Raw genomic sequence first — 19,018 nt, 5'->3', positions numbered from 1 at the left:
GCAAAGGCAGCACAGTATCAGGCAAAAAATCTTCTCTGGAAGATTAAAGTAGACCTCTGGAATTTTGCCAAAAGAAACTTACAGCTGACTTGGTTTGAACACTTTGTACTGTTCATAATTTATAGTGATTTCTTATTAATTATTTTAATGTCTGGAGGAAAATGAAATTATAGTCTACTTCATTGTGGAGTCAAATTTTAAGGATGTACAAATTATCTGACTAGATAATTGTTCCTCTTCTGGCTTTTGACTCTGACTGTTCCTTCTGTTACTTTATTGAACAAATTGCAGAGCATGTGTCCTGGTCTGAAGCAGGAAAAGGTTCTTTAGGAAGCTTTGGGAAATCTATCACTTCTCTCACTACTCCAATGTACTCTAAAGGCAATTAATGATAACAATTGACGCTGTGCTTTCCAAATTTAACTCTCAAGGGATTGATGTGCTGAGTATCCTCAGAAAAGTACTTGACTGGAAAATCAAACTTAGGGACTAGCATAGAAAAGGATGGTTGAGTAGGCCAAATGAATCAAATATAAACACAGCTCCAAGAACTAAAAGGAAATTATTGGAGAACTAGAGCAGCTCATATAAATCTAGAGAGACAAAAAAATGCTTATTTGGAATCTTGGTATTCAAAGTCAATTTATATCTAATGCTTGGCTGAACTTTTCAGACAAGATTTTACAATGTTTGTAATTTGCTATACAATTTGTATATTACAATTTATAGAAACAGTCTGTTTCCCTAAATATGTACAGAGGCAAGGCCTGTAGGTAGGTTTTGTACATATTTGACCAATTACATCCTTGCACAAGCCTCCTCAAAGAATAAAGCATTTTCTTTGAAAAGCTTTTAAGTTCACAGATTAAGTTCCAGCTTTAAAGCAACCAGCATTTCTAAAACCCCAAGGTCTTCATCAGAGTTCCACGCTTGCCTCTCTGCTCTCACCATGAAAATGAAAATTGACCTCTCAAGGTAATATTTAATATTATTTGTGTCTTATAGTAGCACCTGAGAACCTGAATGACTGTTCCCACTGTATTTAGAAGTGCGCAATATCTGTACTTTGAGGCTGTCTGGTAGGTTTAGGTTATTAGCTCCTAACAGACTGGGGGTAGGAGGAGAAATAATCTCCGAGAGATTAAATGTTACAGCTCTATTGCGTTCCAATCCAGCAAATGGCACGACAGAACATGTTGACTCCTAAATTATCACGGAAATCGGAGCTGCCTCTGAAGTGAGACTCATACCTGTGTGTCATTGTTTAAAACTATTTTCTAAGTTATTGAAAGAAAGCTTTGCATCTCCTTGCAAGTTGAAAGGAAATAAGTGTAGCAGTGCATCTGCAGGTTTTAGTGGAAGCAAGCACCATAGTCAGAGATGATTGGCATTGCCTATCTGCCTTCCCCTATCCCATATTGAGTTAAGGGCTAGAATGTTCCACTCTGTTCCTTCTACCCGAGGTTTATTATTGGTTTTCAAAGTTCTGTACCTTACCCCCTTGTGCCCCCATTCCCTGGCTTCCCTGTCAATGCTGTGTCCCCCGCGTCCTGGTTGGTTCTCCCCTGCAAACTCCTCCCATCCTGCATCCCCTCTTAACCCCATGTTCGCTTCCTTTCTGGGCTCTGCGCCTTCTGATCCAGCCGTGCTCCGCTCCCTTCTGACCCATCCCTACTTCACGGACCCCGCGCCGCCGCGCAGCACCGTAATAAACTCTGGATTTCTAAAGTACAGAGACTACATCTCCTAATCGCCTCGTCTCCTGTTCTTCTCCGCCGCGGAAGCAACCCGCTCCCGTCCTCGTGGTGTCCCGGCTCCGCCCGGTCCGGACTCGCGTGGGGTTCACGCTGCGGCAGCCCTCTTTAGTGGGGTTTCTGGGTTTTGCCGCTTTCCCCAGAGCGAGAAACCTCAAATAAGAATTCGTTAAAATTCCCAATAAGCATATCAGGAATAACCTCCAGTATTCTGCCACCTTGAGAGTCAACATTCAAAGCCAGACACTGTGAGGTTTTTCCAGTTTTATCTGCACCACAAGCTGTGGTACAGCACGGACTAAACTGAGCTGTTCCTGACCATTCTGTCTCAGCTGCTGAAAACAGGATCCTTATTAGTGCTGACATTAGTGCAAGCTTATTTATCTCACTCTCCCTCCACTGCATTACTACCATGCTTCTCAGAATGTCTTCTCAGCCTTAAATTAAATTGCAAATTATAATGTAAATTAAATTGCTCTTTTTTCCTGACTATCTTTGGTTTCAAGAAGGCCGTACTTCCCAAACAAACAGTACCATAAGGCCTTGGAAAAAAAGACATGGGGAGAAGCCACTGGTCTTCTTTTGGCTGAAAATCAACAGGATGAAAATGTTTCTGTCATGATCACACTTCTAGATTACCATCTTCTGATATTTTTTAACATAAGTCAGAGGTAGTTAAATCCTTAGAACAGGTACTTCAAAATAATCCAGGTTACTTTAAATGTTACTGAAAGTATTTTGATTTGTTGTTTTCGGTTTGTTTTTTTTTCTCTGAATGAATGCTGTTTAGCACAAATTTCATTAATATCTTTGTCATCAAATTATAGGGATCAGTAGCCTCTGCTGAAGAAAGGGCAAGTCTTGATGAGAAACTTTAATTAATCTGCACTGAGGGGCATTAACCTTACTGGTGTGGTTTGCTGGAGCCTGAGCAGGGCCCAGCTCAGCAGCCTCACTAAGGACTGGCTAACAAAAACAAGTCCTGCTTATGGGATGTGAAACGAGCCAGGCAAACATCCTTCTTTACAAGACTGCATGGAATATAGCTTATTCCCTTGGATGATTTCCAGTCATTAACCATTTCAGTTAATGGTGAGTGCCCAACAGCACTCTCCACTGCTACACAGCCACTACTATATATTCCATATGTAATGTGTGCTGAGGCTGTGCTACGTGGGGCTTTTAAGTGTACTCCCCTAAATGTTCTCTGAAAACTTTTTTTGGTTAAGTTCCTGGAAAGAATTATGAGGGGGGGGGTTGACTTTTCATAGAAGGCAAGTTCCAAAGTGACAACTTTATTCTTGCAGTGGTAAAAGGAATTTGAACTTGCCCTAATAAGTGAGTACATTAGTGCGGTCTGCAAAAAACTTTGAGATACAGATATAGATGTAGACTACATATATGTATGTATATTTTTGTATATGTATGAGCTTTTCCAGTCTGGTTGGATAAAAGGGAGTTTTTCAGAGATCACATGCAGTAGGTATCTACTCACTGGTGATGAAATCACAGCCTCTCTTCTCCTACCATTCATCACTTATACAGAGTAAACCCCTTTATCTCTTTCTCTGATGGCTCTTTTATTCTTCTGCAGGTAAATTATGAAAGGAAATAAAATTCTTTCCAGTACAAGCCAAAGGTGGATGATACACTTTTAATTGTCCTTGCTGGGAATGTCAAAGCAGGCAGTGCAATCCTTTTTACTTCATCAATAGGAATAAACCCTTGTTTGAAAGTTGGTTGCTTCCTAGATGATCTCTTAGAAAAGATAAATTGCCAACTTTCTCCACCTCCAGTCACTGACATATTTGCATATATCTAATGTAAAGACATGGGAAAATAATGATTCAAAATCAGATATCAGTGTTCTAGTGAAGCAGGCAAGCAAAATGCAATCTATGACAAAGTAGATCCCATGTATTTATAGTGCAGCTTCTGGCCACATTCCACGGGATGACATTGACAGGCTGGTGTTTCAAATCCATGTTCAGTGCATGTGTGACTCATTTAATACATCCATGTGGGATTCTGAATATTTATTGTGAATTAACAATATCCTCTTCAGTAATAAATTAATAACTAGTTATAACAAATAATAAGTTATAACAAAAAGAATCCTAATTCATGACAGGGGTAGAAACAGGGGTAAAGAATTCTGACTTTGTATATCAAGTCAGTAGACTTAGCCAATTAGACAAAAATGGCAGGAAATCAGAAGGAACAAAACCCCTGCTTGTATCCAGGAAGAAACTGCTTTGCTGGAAGGCCTGCTCATGTAACTGAGAGCTTGAGCCTTTACAGTACTCAGTGTCTTTCTCTGGTTCACAGCTCCAGCTTTCCACCCATCTTTCCACAGGTGTTCTATTTCTGGTCTGTGCACTGCAGCCATATTAACTAACTGGTGAAATGGAAACTCTCCTTTTCCATGAAGAGCCAATTCAAGCAGAAGAGCAGGCTGAGTGATGCTGTAGTTCTGGCCCACACCAAGCCCCTCACACCGCATCTATCTGCTCTGCCTGGGCATCACTCCTGCTATTCTGGCAGCACAGGTGTCACGACAGAGCTGACAGCCAGATCCCACCACAGCCTGCCTGTGCCCCTTGCACTCTCCCTCCTCCCAAAAGTGCCTGGCAGAGCACCCTCTGACTCTGTGAGCAGCACAGGCAGCTGTGGAGATGGAAGGAGAAGTGCTTGCTTGGGGCGGCCCAGCTACCCCTCTGCCTGTGCATGTCTCTAACAGAAGGTGGCAGCCACAAAAAATCAGACTGTTTTTCCACTCCAAACTCACTGCCTGTTGTTTTTTGTCAAAACACGAGTCCACCTGCGTCTTCCAAGCTATGGACATGCAGCAACATCTGCGTCACTTTGAAAAAAGCGTGTGTTTGCTTCTCATGGGAAGTGGGAATTGCCAAGAAATAATTGTCAGGACCCTTTGTTGTTTTGTCCTTTTTATATCTGTTATTTCTGAGCAAAAATTACCTGAATCTCCTACCTGTACCAATGCAAATCTGATTTAAGGTCACAAAGTTGTCAAGAATAAGGTTCTTGAAGCATCAGAATGAATATTCTTGATTCCACAGGATATCTATTTACTTCATCAGATCACACAGACAACCTATATCTACACTGAGCTCTCACTGACATCACTGTACTTCCTGTGGGGTAGCAAAGTTCTTAGGGCTCATGCACTGTATTAGTCACTCTGAGATATTCAGACTGATGGGCAGTTCTCAGTATTCCCAAGAGGGCACTGGAGACAGAGACAAGACCATTTCGGTAAACTGTTGTGGGACAGAAGTAAATATGTTATTTTAGAAAAAGCTGAATCTGGTGGTTTAAGAAAAATAGTAACAGCTTTTAAAGCAAAATTGCCAAAGTGCAATAACACATTACCATTATTCAAATTTGGTGCTCCCTTACAGTTTTGACAGAAATACCACTTCAGGTGCAGATCTCCCAAAGAGGACAAAATGTCATCATTAACATGCTTCTGCTTTAAACTATATTTGCATAAATACAGATAAACCCTGGTGAAATGAGTCACTCAAAACATACAGTACAGGGTAGAGAGGAGAATGCGACCCAATACATAGTGACTGTGCTTCTCAAATTTAATTAGTTTTGCAGCAGTGATGAGAATATGATGGTGAAGGAGACAGCAAAGAAGCATGCAGGTATCACTGCAGCCATTTCTCATCCTGAGCCTGTCACATTTCTACCGCATTCTGCACTTAGTGAGGTTACTGACAGGCACAAATCTGGGCATCATATCTTGTTGATATCTCAGAAATATGAAACAATAAGCCATTCCTTGCCATAAAATACCTGTCTTTTATAATGCCACCTTTTTTCATCATGATTAATTTATTTCAAGGCAGCTCATAAGTGAGAAACAGTTTGTTTCACCTCTGCAAAAGATGTGGGATTTGCCTGAGGAAAACCAAGCCACACAATGACAACAATGTTCATTTAAAAACACAACATTTACCATCCAATGGAGTTTATGACTTATCCCTTCTGTGGCAGGAGGGATATTATTTAGATAGTGGGGATGATAGATTATGGAAAGAAATTAAAATCTTTTATCCAAACTTTTCTGATGCATCCTTCAGAAAACTCCATCAGTTCTTCACTAGTTTTCCATTTTCTTTGGAGATTGCATTTGTAAGTTTCAGCTCATCCTGAACTAAGAAAAGTTTACTTATATACAAGGGAACCATAGCATGAAATGTTCAAAATTATGAGATTAAAATAAAAAGAAAACAAAATCTAAATATTTCGGCTTCACAAGACCAAATTATCTTTTCAATCACATTTAAAATCTGCTTTACCTTCCCCAAAATAAGAACTTCTGGCTCAATAGCCAAAAATACAGACTTATGGGAATGGAGTACAATTTCATAAATATTGGCATTTATCTGCAGAAGCTTCCAGATTAGTAAACAAAGTCACAGGTTTATCCAGCAAATAAAAATCTATAAAATCTTAGCTAGCTGTGGCATTATGTAGCAAGCTGGTATTAATCTGAGACAGCTATCTGATGGAAACCATCTTTCCACAGGAGCATTCTTGGTGTTCCTGAGATCTCTGTTTTGCAGTCACATTCCCAAAGTACTAGAAAGTCAGAGGAAGAGACAGATTTCCTCTGAGGCAGTCTTATCTCTGGGCACCAGTAGCTTTTTCTTCCACACAGGATTACCCTGTGGGAGTTATATGAACTTTCTTTGAAGGCCACAATTTTCACTGCAGAATGGCTCAGACTGTTCTGAGCTGCAGGTATTTTGAAAACAAAATTAAGTTTCCATACAAGGTTAAAAATATTCCCTGAGCCCTCTCCCACAACAGACTGGAGGAGCTGGACACTGCTGTGCTATCAATACAGTCAGTACATTTTTCAGGAGCAAAATACAAACATTGAGCTAGAACACTTAATATAAGTTTGCTAAGTACTTTTGCTTCCTTTCTTGGTCATGGTCATGGTCATGAAAGTTTGTTTAAATGAGGAGGAAAATGAATAGATTCCCCAGACTTCCCTCCATTGCCAGCAAATACAGCACTCACTGTTGTCCTTTGCATAACGTGGTGAAAAGGGAAAAATTAGATTCTCCTGTTAAAATCTTGTCACTAGTTTGCTTTTCACTTTTCCTATAAATGTATATTTAGGGCCACTTTGCTTTCTACTGACTTCTGCAGGGACTTAGAGAAACATCTTTGTTCTAAATTCTGCACTCTCATAAGCTGGCATTAATCCCGAAGTTTCCTACCACCCTGACAGCAATGCTGAGGAGGAATGGGGACATGGCAGTATGCTGTGGGACTGTCCTGATGGTGACAATTTTAATAGGGAGGTTTAGTCAACCACAGCCGAAGTGAGGGTTTGAGAAGAAGAGAAGGATGCCACTCCAGCCTCCCACTTCTCCTGGGCTGTGGAGCTGCCTGGAAGTGGCACATTAAAAGGCTCTTTGAAGAGCGAGTTGTGCTCTGAGGATAAGGATCTCAGCCCCAGCACTGACAGATTAACCCCTTTCAAAGGACATTAAAACTCTTACATGCAAATAAAAAAGCTTCTTTCTTTAACTTCTGGGATATATAACTCCCAAGAAGGAATTTTAATGTTATCTGCATGTATCAATTCTTACCAGATTCATGGCGATAGACTTTACAGAGATAAAGACAGCAGTATTAACTATGCATTAACTTCATATCGCTTTTCAATGAATTTCTGCCTCATCTCCGTGTGTCAAACATTTGTGAACGATTCTGCCAAAACTCTGGAAGCTGGCTAGGAACTACCAGGCATCAGGGAAAGCATCTGTGCTCTGGATAACAGGGTGTATGAATGGTGCTGCCCCTCTGCCTGCTGACCACATGCCATGCCAGCTGTTTGACAGGATGAATTGGAAGGCAGATCAATGAGAAGCTCTCTGAGAGAGGCCATGGCACACCCCAAAACCAGTTTTTTCCCTTTCACTCCCCTGCTTTTATGCACTGCTCATATTGCTTCAGTTATTGAACTTCTTTAATCTGATAAACATTAATAAAGCAGCTAGCTCTCCTCCCAGCATTGAATTTTTTAATAATTTCTTTAGGCAGTGAGCTTACAGTCTGCTCTTTTGCCACGGTCAGACAGCTCAGATTACACAGCCACCTCCCTGCATTAGCACCCAGGGATTTATGGAGAAAGTTTCTATTCTGCTTTGTAGTCAGAGAAAATCAACAAGACCAGCAGTACAACCAGCTTTGTTGTAATGCCCTGTTCTGAAGGGAACGCTGTTGTTGATTACTCAAATGTTTTTACCTTTAATGGTTTTCTTCAAATTGCTTCATTTCATTGTGTTATGCTTAGCCCACTGACTAATCTGCTCCGCTGAGGAAAGAAGGATCAGTTGTATTTTTCTCGTTTTTGAAATAAAAACAGATTAGGTTGAATTCAAATTACCCATTTTGCTACCAAGGAAGAACATAAATATTAAGAAAGCTTTTCTCATCATTTTGAAGGCCTTTTCTTCTCTATTTACAGCTCTTTTTATTTGAGCTTCGTGAACATTTGTGTGGGCAAAGCTGTGTTGGCATGAACAGTACACAGAGAGAATTTTGGGCCTGTAACAGACAGTTGCTATCTCCGAATTAGGTTCTTGATTAAATAAACCACATTTTGACAGCCTTGGAGTTGCCTTTTAAAGGTCAAGACATTCAGTCAGAGAACAGAAACACTCTGTACAGAACATAAAGGCCTAGTCCATGTCCCAAGGACCTTTGCTAAGCAGCACAGATCTGTGAGCAGAATACAGTGAGATCAAAAGGCGAGCAATAAACCCAAAGCAGCAGCATGCATGGTTAGATGATAATGGTTCTCTGCTGCTATTGACTCATGTCTCTAAGTGCTACCAAAGAAGGATTTTCTGAGGAAGATGTGAATAGGGGAGGGTATCTTGCTAGTGCTCTAGAGTGTAAGGTATTTTCAAGTGCTGGTGATGATAAGACCAAGAACAAAATGGAATATTGTGAAATGTGGTGAGAACATCAGAGACACCAGAAAAGAACTTTACTCTTGAGCTGGAAACTGGAAGGTCAATATGCAGAGGGACATTTCTCCAATTCATTCCAAAAGGAATTAAAACTAGGAGGGCAAAGTTAGACAAGGGAAGAAAGTTAGGCTGTCTCCACGCTGTTCTTGCAAGTAGTTTGTAAGACGTGTAAGTTCGATGTTAGCAGAGGGAAAGGAGCAAGAGAGCAGATGGAGTCTATCCTGAAGCAGGAGAGCTGCTTGCTCCGGGACCATCAGAATATATCCAGCTGCACTTTTTCTATTTGTATCTGGTGACTGCCAGGTTTTTAAGTCAATCATTTAACACCTCCCTGGCACTGTACAGAGCTTCAGCTGAAGCTTCAGCACCAGCAGGATGCTGGTTCTCTGCTGCCTGGGTACTGTCCCCTCCTGAGATGGTCACTGACACCCTGACTCTTGATAAAGCCATGAAAACTGTGTCTATTTCCAGCAGGACTCTTTTGAGATAGTCACAGTATTTTGTTATCTTTATCATTCTGCTGGATGTGTGTGATGCTGCCTAATGAACTTGAAGGGTCCTGGAGCCGCAGGAAATGACAGATATTCAAAAACAGAGATACACACACAAACTGAAAGATATTTCACCCCCTTTTTTAAATTAACATGTAGTAAGAGCCTCAGAAATTACTTTATATTACTATTCATGAGCATAACTCTTCAGAAACAGCAAGAATCCTAGGGGAATTAAAAAAAAAAAAAAAAAAAGGAGAAAGAAGCTCTGTTTTTGAATGAGGGAGGCTGTTTCAAACTGAAGCTTTCCTACTGAGATGTGAAGTGACCAAACTGTCCCAGTGCTTTGAGCCACTTGGAATGAAAAACAGCTGGAACATGCAGGGACCCCTGAAGCAAGTGACGACTGTTAGCAAATGGAAACAATAGTACTGTACATGTTTCAGGTCAATGGTCAGCTGGGCTGTATCTGTGGTAAAATCTACTTTCTGCAAGTTTTCATGACTGGAAACTGCTTGGGAGAACTTGCAGCATTCACTTTCAATTTTACCAGCTTTTACCAGCTTGTTTAAGAACAATTTGTATTTATTTCCTTTCCTTATTAGTAACTGTAAATATTATAGAATCCCAATTCCTCTTTCTTTTGTTTCTATAGATATATCTATATCCTTTTTTGTTATACACTTGCCATTCTAAATAATTCGTACTGTAGCAAGCACTAGAATTACAGGATTACAGCAATGCCAAAATTTGGGTTACCTGGTTGTAATATTAAACTCCACACATCAGTTAAAATTAATATTAGTCCATATAAAATTATCATCTTTCAACCTCGCTAAAAATTCAAAACCACCAAGAAGACTGATTAGATTTGTGTTGGGTTTTTTTTTCTTTTACTTGTTTTCCTTCTATACAGCTCTGTATTCTCTTACCTCCCAAAATTACTTTTAAGTAGAAAACAAGGTCAGACTTTTATTCACACGCAGAGATCAAGAAATTAAGAGTCAGCGACTAAGTGCTTGGAGGGAAGAGCTGTGATTTATCTCCAATAAACTAACAAAAATATTTTGCCTAAGACAGAAATGCTGGAAGTATAAATCAATCCACATCTGAAAGACAAACAGCAGATTGAAAGAAGACACAAATTTATCAGAAGAGCTATTCTGGTCAATTAGCAATGACATACTTGGTTTCCTTTACACTGAAAGAATCTGTGGTGGCAAATGTTTCCTGATTTATCCTGGGTTTTCAGGGCCTTAAAGTAAGAACAGAGGAAAAGATGTGATTTAGGGGGCCTGAAGTAGCTGTTTTCCTGTTAATACAGAATGCAATCCTGTCAATACAAATTTAATCAGCAGTGAGGTCTTCCTCACAAAATCCATAATTCAGCTGTCAAAGAAAAAATAGATTTTGGCAGTTATAATCAAAATGCACACACTGCAAATTCAGATAACACAGCATGAAAGAGTCTGAAGACTGCATAAATGTACTGAAGTCTAGAACTGCAATACTTCTCTGTCTATGCTTTTACCTGTTAATGTCACCGTACTGGCAATGTTTGGGTAGCATAAAATTCTTACAAAACACAGAAACTCTTCTACATCACTATCAAAGGAAAACAAAACGACAGAGAAAGACTATGTACCACACACAGAAAATCCTGTTTTGCAGTCTATTTTGCAGCTCTGACACCCAGTCTCATGTGGAAAGAAGGAAAACGGCAGGGAATAGATATGTGCTCAGTGCAGGACGAACTGAGAAGCCAGGCTGCAGCCTGCAAAAACTCAGGCTGGCCCATGCTGTGTCACTTTTCATTTCCTCAGGGGTGCTGATATTACTATTTGAACCGTGAGAACACCACACAAACTTGTTTCCACATAAACATTTTACTCTGGAAATAAATAAAATTAAAATAAATTCAATAAGCTCAAATAAAAATTGGTTTTTGTTCAAGGTTCTAAAAAGAGACCAGACTTAGAGGCCAGAAAGCAGGAATGTCAGGCACAGCTGGTAGCTCACAAGCAGCTGGAAGGAGTTTTAGGCTCATCAAGAGTCTCCTTAATATTGTTCCATATTGGAACAGTTTAGAAAAATTATGCGCTTATTTCCATCCTGCTGTCCTCACATGCCTCACTTTTTCTGGTGGCTTTCATCTCACACAGTTTGGTTCTCCCCTGGTCTAAAATCTACACTGAAAGCCTCAAAAGTGGGGTGCCACAGCAGCAAACCAGCAGGGATGAGCCAGCTACCTGTTCTCGGGGCTGAGTGGCTGAGGTTCTCCTTCAGCATGAGCCCAGCCAGCACATCAGGCAGCCACCAGTGAGGTACATGCTGTTTTCAGATGCTCACATTATCCATTTGGGATCAAAGGTGCCAAATGAGGCCTGCCACATTGTTGACACAACTCCTGTCTCTCCCAGGACCTGGTATAAGCTGCCAGAATTAACTGTGTGACCCCCGTGGCTCTAGAAAGATAGATTAAAAATCAGCTCCCTGGTGATTTAGAAGGCTAAATGTAATACTAAAACCAAGTGACTCATTTGATGTAATTTTAGCTATGACAGAAACTTTTATATAACCTAAGTCAAGTCCCATGAACTTTCCATTTTGCTATAGCCACCTGTAGTACAGGACTAGTGACAACTATTACTGTCCTCACTGATCTAATGGAGGGATAATGATTAATAAAAAAGCTCATAAGCAATTCAAATGATATTTGAATTCCAACAAAAACAGATTTAATTTGTCCCTTGTATTGGTTTTACAGCAGCACGTGAAGTACCAGCTATGCTGAAGGCTGCTGAAACACATGGCCATGGGCAACCCCTGCCTCAGAAACCTAACCGTGTGCAACCTGCCAGTGATGAAATGTAAGTAGCAATTTCAGAAATGTAGCACCAAATGTGAAAAGATAGGTAGTTATCAGAATTTGGACCCAGTAGCTCTTGTAATACTCGCTAATTTCCCAAGAAATACAGCTTCACTTTTCCAGGAAAGTAGGGTGATGCTGACCCCAAGCTATTTGATGGGAGAATCTAGAGATCCGTTTCACCGATTTGCAATAATGGTTTTCTTGTTTTATTTGCCAGAGAGAAACTAGTTACCAAGTATCAAAAGGTTTTGAAAGCTCCAGGTGCTCACAACAGCCAAAGCTTTTACAAAAAAGAGATGACGTGGCATGAACAGGCACTGTGGGTCAAATCTCTCCATGTGATTGCTGCTGATCTGGGATCAGCAATGGCGCATTGTGAATACTCTCATTCAGACTCCCTTGGCTGAACAAACGTCTACACCACATGTCTTCAGGGATAGGTATGAAAACTGAAGGAGAAAATGAAAGTATGCCATACCCCTCCAAAACAAACAAAAAAAAAATCAAATGGGATAGTCAGAAGTAGACACACATGCATGTATAACAACTTCTTTTCAGTCTGACTGTTCTCATGCATTTTCTTCTTGAGTATAATTAAAATGCCATGCAAACCCATTGCATTCATTTAGCCATGCTGCAGTGAGCCTTAGTCACAAACTAATCTCTTACACATTTTCCTTTTGCATTGTTCAGAGCAGTGAAGATTTTGTGGTTATACCTTTAGGTTATAATATCAGTGTCAAACATAAACAATCTCTTTATTCACTGTATTTACTGTTCAGTTTTTCTGTTGCTCTTTCACAATCAAAGATTAATGTTTTATTTCACTACCAGAGTATGTCTGTGCATTCCTAGAATGCCCTGAAAATTATTTTCATGCCCACTGCATAATACTTCACCAGCTCTGTGCCACTAAAATATTCTTCATGTGATCTATTAAAACAGAAATTCATATGTTCACTACTAAGATTCCAAAATATCAAGAAGTAAAATAATACCAGTTTAACAGGCACGAATACTAAACCTTAGTAAAATAAAACTAAAAAGAACCAAATTAAGCAAAACATGTCTTGAAATTCCACATAAGATCCCTAAGACAGAGATGCAAGCATTGTTCCATTACTTAATAAGGAAATTGCAGATCATTTTGCCTGACATCAATCTCAGGCAAACTTATGGAAAGGCTGGTACAGGAAGAAATCAGTGTACAATTAAAGGATGATAGTACAATTAACGCCAGTCAACACAGAAAATAAGTTTTGTCAGGAATAAAAAAAACTTCCTATTTTCCCATGAGACTGTGAATTAGTTTGATTAAGTAAACTCCTGTAAGATTTCATTAGGGCTTTGGCTCACAACTCTACAGGACTTTTGGTAAAAGCCTCAGCAATGTGTATTATCAGTCTGGTCCATACTAAATGGACCTGAATCACACTAAATGATCTGAACAAAAATAAAAAATTATTCATGGAAAAAGCTGCAGATTACAAAAAGTTATAGAGATATAAATAACAGGAAGGGCAGGTCCTTAATACAGACGAACTACAAACACTTAGTGAGGTCTGGCCTGTATTTTTGAACCGAGGAATATAAGTTTCTCATTAGAGGAACAAAGAAAATCAGTCTGATTTACAAGCTAGAAAACAATTTTGTGAAAAGTTACTGTGAAAAGAAAGAAACTGTACTAGCAAGCAGACACACATTCTCAGAGCAAAGCGTAGGCAAAAGTTATTCTTGCCCAAAGTGGGTTAAACCATGACTTAGGAGTTGGTGCTACTACACCTCTGTGTGGTTTCAGAAAGATAATAATGGGGAGAATGTGCTGAAAAAACAGCTCCAGAAAACCAAGGGCTTTACTTAGAGAAATGATACTAATTTGTGATGATAGGGATCCTTCAGAAACTCCAGTTGCTAGGTTAACGTGTGAGAAGTTTACCAGAGAATTGCAGTGTATGAGTACAGAAGTGGGAGAGTGGATGCCCAAATTGCAGTGGTATGTACTTGAAAGAAACCTGACTAATTTTTCATTGATATAGTTTGCCACTGAGTCTCCATCCCTGAACACCCCCAACTAGTAAAAAAAAGCTCCTTATCATTCGACTCAATAATTATCTGTAAGACCATGTATAAACCCAATACTTGAACTCAAAATCACAGTTACTAGTAAAAGTACTATAAGAGCAACTGTTAATTGAAAATGACTAAATAATTACTAAGAAGGTCTTTAAAAATCAGCTAAGAATCATGTAAATAAAGAATGGGTTTGGTATGCCATTGAGAAGGGCCCAGAATGAAATGTGCCCTGCACATTTCCTGCTTACCCACTACTTCCTAAGGAAAATCCACCAAACCATAAGCATACATTATACAATTTTCCAAGTCAGAAGCCCAGAAGGATCTCCTGGATGCCACTAGAACTGAACTACGTAGGTGCACAATTAACCCATATGAACCAGGCACTGCACTATCTTTGCTGTTATCCCACATGATACAACCAAGTCATCACCTCCCTCCTTAGATCCTACAATCCTTAATCCTAAATCCACCTACAGTTTCACCCATATGCATCAAACCGCATCACTGCCCAGATCTGTGCCCCTCAGCAAATCTGCACTCATCTTGGTGAAGCCAAGTACACATTGGAGGCCAGACATAGAATTCAACATGAGCTCAATAAATTGGAGAAAGGTTTTGCAAGCACAGGATGAAATTAAAAATGTTCAAGAGCAAGAAAATGCTGTTAGGCAGAGGTAAGCATACACACAGGCAGCATGTGACTACATGGCAAAGATATGGAAATAAAGGGAACAGACAGTACAGAAGTCAACAATGTAAGGTTGTTGCCAAGAAGGCATGAGCAAGAGTGACTATTAGCAGGAACAGAGCTTGCAAGGAACCCAAAATATCCCTTCCACTTCACTGAGTATTAACATGTGCTCAGCTGCATTACTTGATCCTAGCTTGGTGAGACACTGCAGGAATGGTCGAGACAATCTAGGGAATGCCCAAAACAAAAAAGAATAATCAGAGGGCTGGAAAACAGGACCTTCAAGGAAGAACTGAAAGATTTGGCACAACTTAGCTTAAAGGAGAGAAGGCTGAGAAAAAGAGAGAGACTTGGTAACAGCTTTCCAACTTATCCTGAGACTTCTAATAGAAATCAGAAAAAGTTAAAATTTGAGCAAAAATTTTGCCTGATACTTTGATTGACGCAAATGCTCAATCACATTCAAATCAAAATAGGAGGAAGCTACTATTTTACATGGCTTCCTGTAGGACATATGCACTGTTATCCCAGAGGAGAGGGCAGGTTATGCAATTGCTGAGCAGCTCTGGAGAAACATTTCCAGCAATTATTTGGAAAAGACCGAGAGAAGCAACTTATAAGACATTCTCATCATTTAGTATTTTCATCACTAAAAAACAATTAGATTTTAAAAGAATTGGATTTTGGTTGCTATTTCACTCTCCTTATGCAACAGAATGGAAGGGAAATGGAAACTTGCCTTACTAGTATTAGGATTCTTCCACTGTGTGTATGTGAAAGTGCTAGCTAATAAAGAAGTGGAATAATTTCCTCTGCCTTATCATATTCTAGCCTCACTGGCCATATAGTACAGTCCTAAACTTGATTTAAGAGCCAAAACGGACCAACTGTTTTCCAGATTTAAGGGATGGTAGAAAGACAGCCAGTTCCCACTTAGCAAAGCTAAATGCTGCTCCAATTCGTCTAATGAATAAGTCAGGCAAGTTAACAATGTTGACATCTGAAACCTTATTTTTTCTCTTTTAAAGGGAAATGAAATAGAAGCATATTACTTTCAAATAAATTTAAATAGAGTTCTTTGAGCATAAAATATCACATAGTTACTTTTTCTCTGGTTACATACTTCCATATTTGTTCTTACTAATTATCATGAGCTAGCATAATTTCTAATTTATGTGCCTTGAGCATACAACCCCCCCCCTTTTTTATCTAATTACATGAAAATATTTGCAAAATATCAAATGAAAGACTTCAGCTAAATAACTTTTCCATCCACCAGTCCTGCAATAGCACAGCCTACTGATGGAAAAGCTTCCTGGATTCAACACTGAGCTCTCAAGCAGCTTCTGAACTTGAACTGGACATTTTTATTTGTATGTCATTACTACAAGCCCTTCTCAGATTCAGAGCTACTCCACATCAATTCTGTCCTCCGATTTCTGCAAACAAACTGGAAAGCTGGGTGAGAGCTAAGGTACACTGAGCTTTTTCAGAGCACTTTGGAAGCCAAAATTATGGAAGACTTTTTCCACTTTGACCATTCATTCTTTGTTATGCTTGGCCTTCATGCCCTCCTGTCACCTTAAAAATGAAAACAGCATGTTCGTTATTATTCATGGAAATTCATTAGGTACAGAGAACGTATCCCTTCCCCCCCCCCCCCAACTGTTCCATTTTTATTTCTTTTGGGAAAGACTATGCTATTCTTTGCTTGGGTAGCAATCCTTTAAACTTTAAACTGTTGCTTTGCCACTGAATTCACCGGAAGATAATCATTTGTATTGGCTATACTGGATCTTATCTGTAGGCTAAATAAGACCTCAGCAGCAGCAGCTGCACCCAGGGGTCCCAGTTCCTTATGGCATGGAGTACAGGGACACTGGATGCATCTCAGCCGGCCTGGTATTTAATGTTACATGTTTACAGTGCTCCTTGGTGCAACCTCTGTTCTTGACTGGGGCATCCTGGATGTTACCACAAGATAAATGCTTATTTCTATTAGTGCTGCTCCTAATTACATGAAATGAGACGCTATCTATTGCAGCTGACATAATTGCATTGACCATTACCTTATTATTCTCCTACAAGACAGAGAGAAAATACAATCTTACTTTTAAATACCAGTAATTAAATTATGTATTTTTATTTCTCCTTTTGTAAACAAACTCTTCTGCCTCCTTACAGAAAAGATATTTCCATGGGTTTGGTCCTTCTTGTTTTTCCTGTCTAGATCACCTCTGATGATTCTGCAGTTGCTTTTTGGGATTGGATGAACAGTACTATGATCAATATTCCATATGAGACCACTCGGGGAATGGCATTTCAGCTACTTTTAAAATCTGCATTCTATAATTGCATGTTTTACATTGGTATTACACTTAAGCACTCTAACATAGTTTCATTTTCCCAAAACCTCTGCATAACTTAGGAGCTTTAACTGCCATGTCTTCTGTACTCTCAGAACTGTTTTTCTGAAATGAAATGCTTAATGCATAAATCTGTGATTTGCACATTTATTTTTTTTCCTAACATAGCAGTCTTTCCAGGTTTTGACACTAAAGATCTGCTTCATTTACTGCCATGTTGTCTGTTTAGGCAGTTTGCTTGGTAATTCTGTATTTCCCTCCTGAAAGATTTGTCTTTGCGTTGAGCAGCAGCTTGACTCATGCTGCATGCATGGCTTATGCTTTATCTTCACATTTGCCCTCTGGTCACCATGCACAACATTTCCCCTGAGATTCCCTTAAAAATGTTAATGTAAAACCTCCCTTGCTGTGTGCCTCATGTTACACACAAACTCATAGCCAAAAGACACACGTGTCCAAGTGAGTGCTTCACATAGATGTGACACAAAGACACACAAGATAGAACTCCTTCGAGCTCATAGACAGGATCTTAATCCCTTTTCTGTGAAGTTCCTGCTTCAGCCCCTTCTCAAGCTGCAGAATCCCACCTCTCTATAAATTCATATAGGAAATTGATTCAATGAATTCATGAAATTCATTCATTTCAGATGTCTATATACATCTGAAAGGGGGTTAAGAGCAGCAGAAAATATTTTATTAAATATTTATATGATATTTTATATTATAGTTTTCGACTGACTACACAGAAGAATAATTTTCAAGACTGTATATTCCCCTCCCCTGAAAAATTCTTCTGTTTCTCTTACCTGCAAAGACACTGCATGTGTGACAACACAGGAAGCCATAGATATGCATCCAACTTTGTGAAAGATGTACTGTGAATGCAGACTATAAATTATTATAAATGTGTGCATGTGCACATCACAGAATGGAACTACAGTACATGAAGTTGATAATCAGTGTTAAGCAAAATTTCAGTCTCAGCTGTCTAATTTTACAGAAAGTAGGAGCTGTGTGTTGAGCATCTCCAATGCTAGGTTGTGCTTTTTCAGTGTCTAAAAGGGATCTAACAGCCTCATTGTAGCCATGCAGAACTGTAAAGGCAGGGCTTTAGTACTTATATGCAGGTTGAGGTCTGTCAGAGATCCCACAGTGGCACCCAACAGCGGAACCCTCCAAAGTGACACTCGATTTACCACTTTTTCGAAGCAGGCGGGGCCGCGGCGGAGGTGGAGCCGGCTCTGCCCGCTGCGGGACCGGCGGCCGGGCCGGAGATGCGCTGAGGTGCTGCGGGCCGGGCTTTCCTGCCGCCCGCACACCTGGGAGCGCGGCGTGGGTGGGAGCTCAGGGCACCAGCAACTGGAAGCGGGCCGGGCCGGGCCGGGCCAAGCCAAGGCAGCGCCGGCAGCCGCTGCGGGAGGCGGCAGAGCGGCGGCGGGAGCATGGAGTGCTGCTCTTCCCCCTCGCCAGAGCAGGAGGCGGTGGAAGCGTGGCTGGACGATCACGGCGACTTCACCCGCTCTTACTTTGTTAGAAAAGCTACAAGGTAAGACCGGAGCGGCGGCGGATAGAGGCAGTTCATTTCTTTCCAGCAAAACCTCTTTTCCATTTCACTTCGCTGTCTCCAAAGAAAATAAAAAGCGACTCCCACCCCACCCCCGCCGCCCCCACTCTCGAAAGAGCACGAACTGAAACCACCACGCCGTAGCTCCGTTCGGCTGCCACCGAAGGGCACATGCG

The 19,018-nt window shown here is 40.3% G+C and overlaps 1 protein-coding gene and 1 long non-coding RNA gene across 5 annotated transcripts in view; one reads left to right on the top strand and one right to left on the bottom strand.

The window, feature by feature from the left end:
• PDE5A (phosphodiesterase 5A) overlaps positions 1-19,018 on the top strand; it is a 105,911-nt gene that overhangs the window by 38,598 nt on the left and 48,295 nt on the right. For 2 of the 4 annotated variants that reach the window (XM_085057792.1, XM_085057791.1), the window contains one exon: positions 12,041-12,143. In XM_085057792.1, coding sequence (XP_084913918.1) covers positions 12,061-12,143 — 83 coding nt within the window. In that variant the 5' untranslated portion in view covers positions 12,041-12,060. Of the gene's footprint in view, positions 1-12,040; positions 12,144-18,604; positions 18,825-19,018 lie in introns of those variants that run through there. The other 2 variants (XM_085057797.1, XM_085057790.1) reach the window with 2 other exon arrangements.
• The window catches only part of LOC146437805 (uncharacterized), a 69,978-nt gene that overhangs the window by 39,719 nt on the left and 11,241 nt on the right, over positions 1-19,018 (bottom strand). The gene's annotated exons all lie outside the window — the stretch shown is intronic.

The sequence above is a fragment of the Lichenostomus cassidix genome, chromosome 4, assembly GCF_008360975.1.
Source record: "Lichenostomus cassidix isolate B80296 chromosome 4, HeHo_3.0, whole genome shotgun sequence".
In the NCBI taxonomy this organism is placed as follows: domain Eukaryota; kingdom Metazoa; phylum Chordata; class Aves; order Passeriformes; family Meliphagidae; genus Lichenostomus; species Lichenostomus cassidix.
The sequence above is the reverse complement of the archived record's forward strand: the minus strand, read 5'-3'. Positions and strand labels throughout refer to the sequence as shown.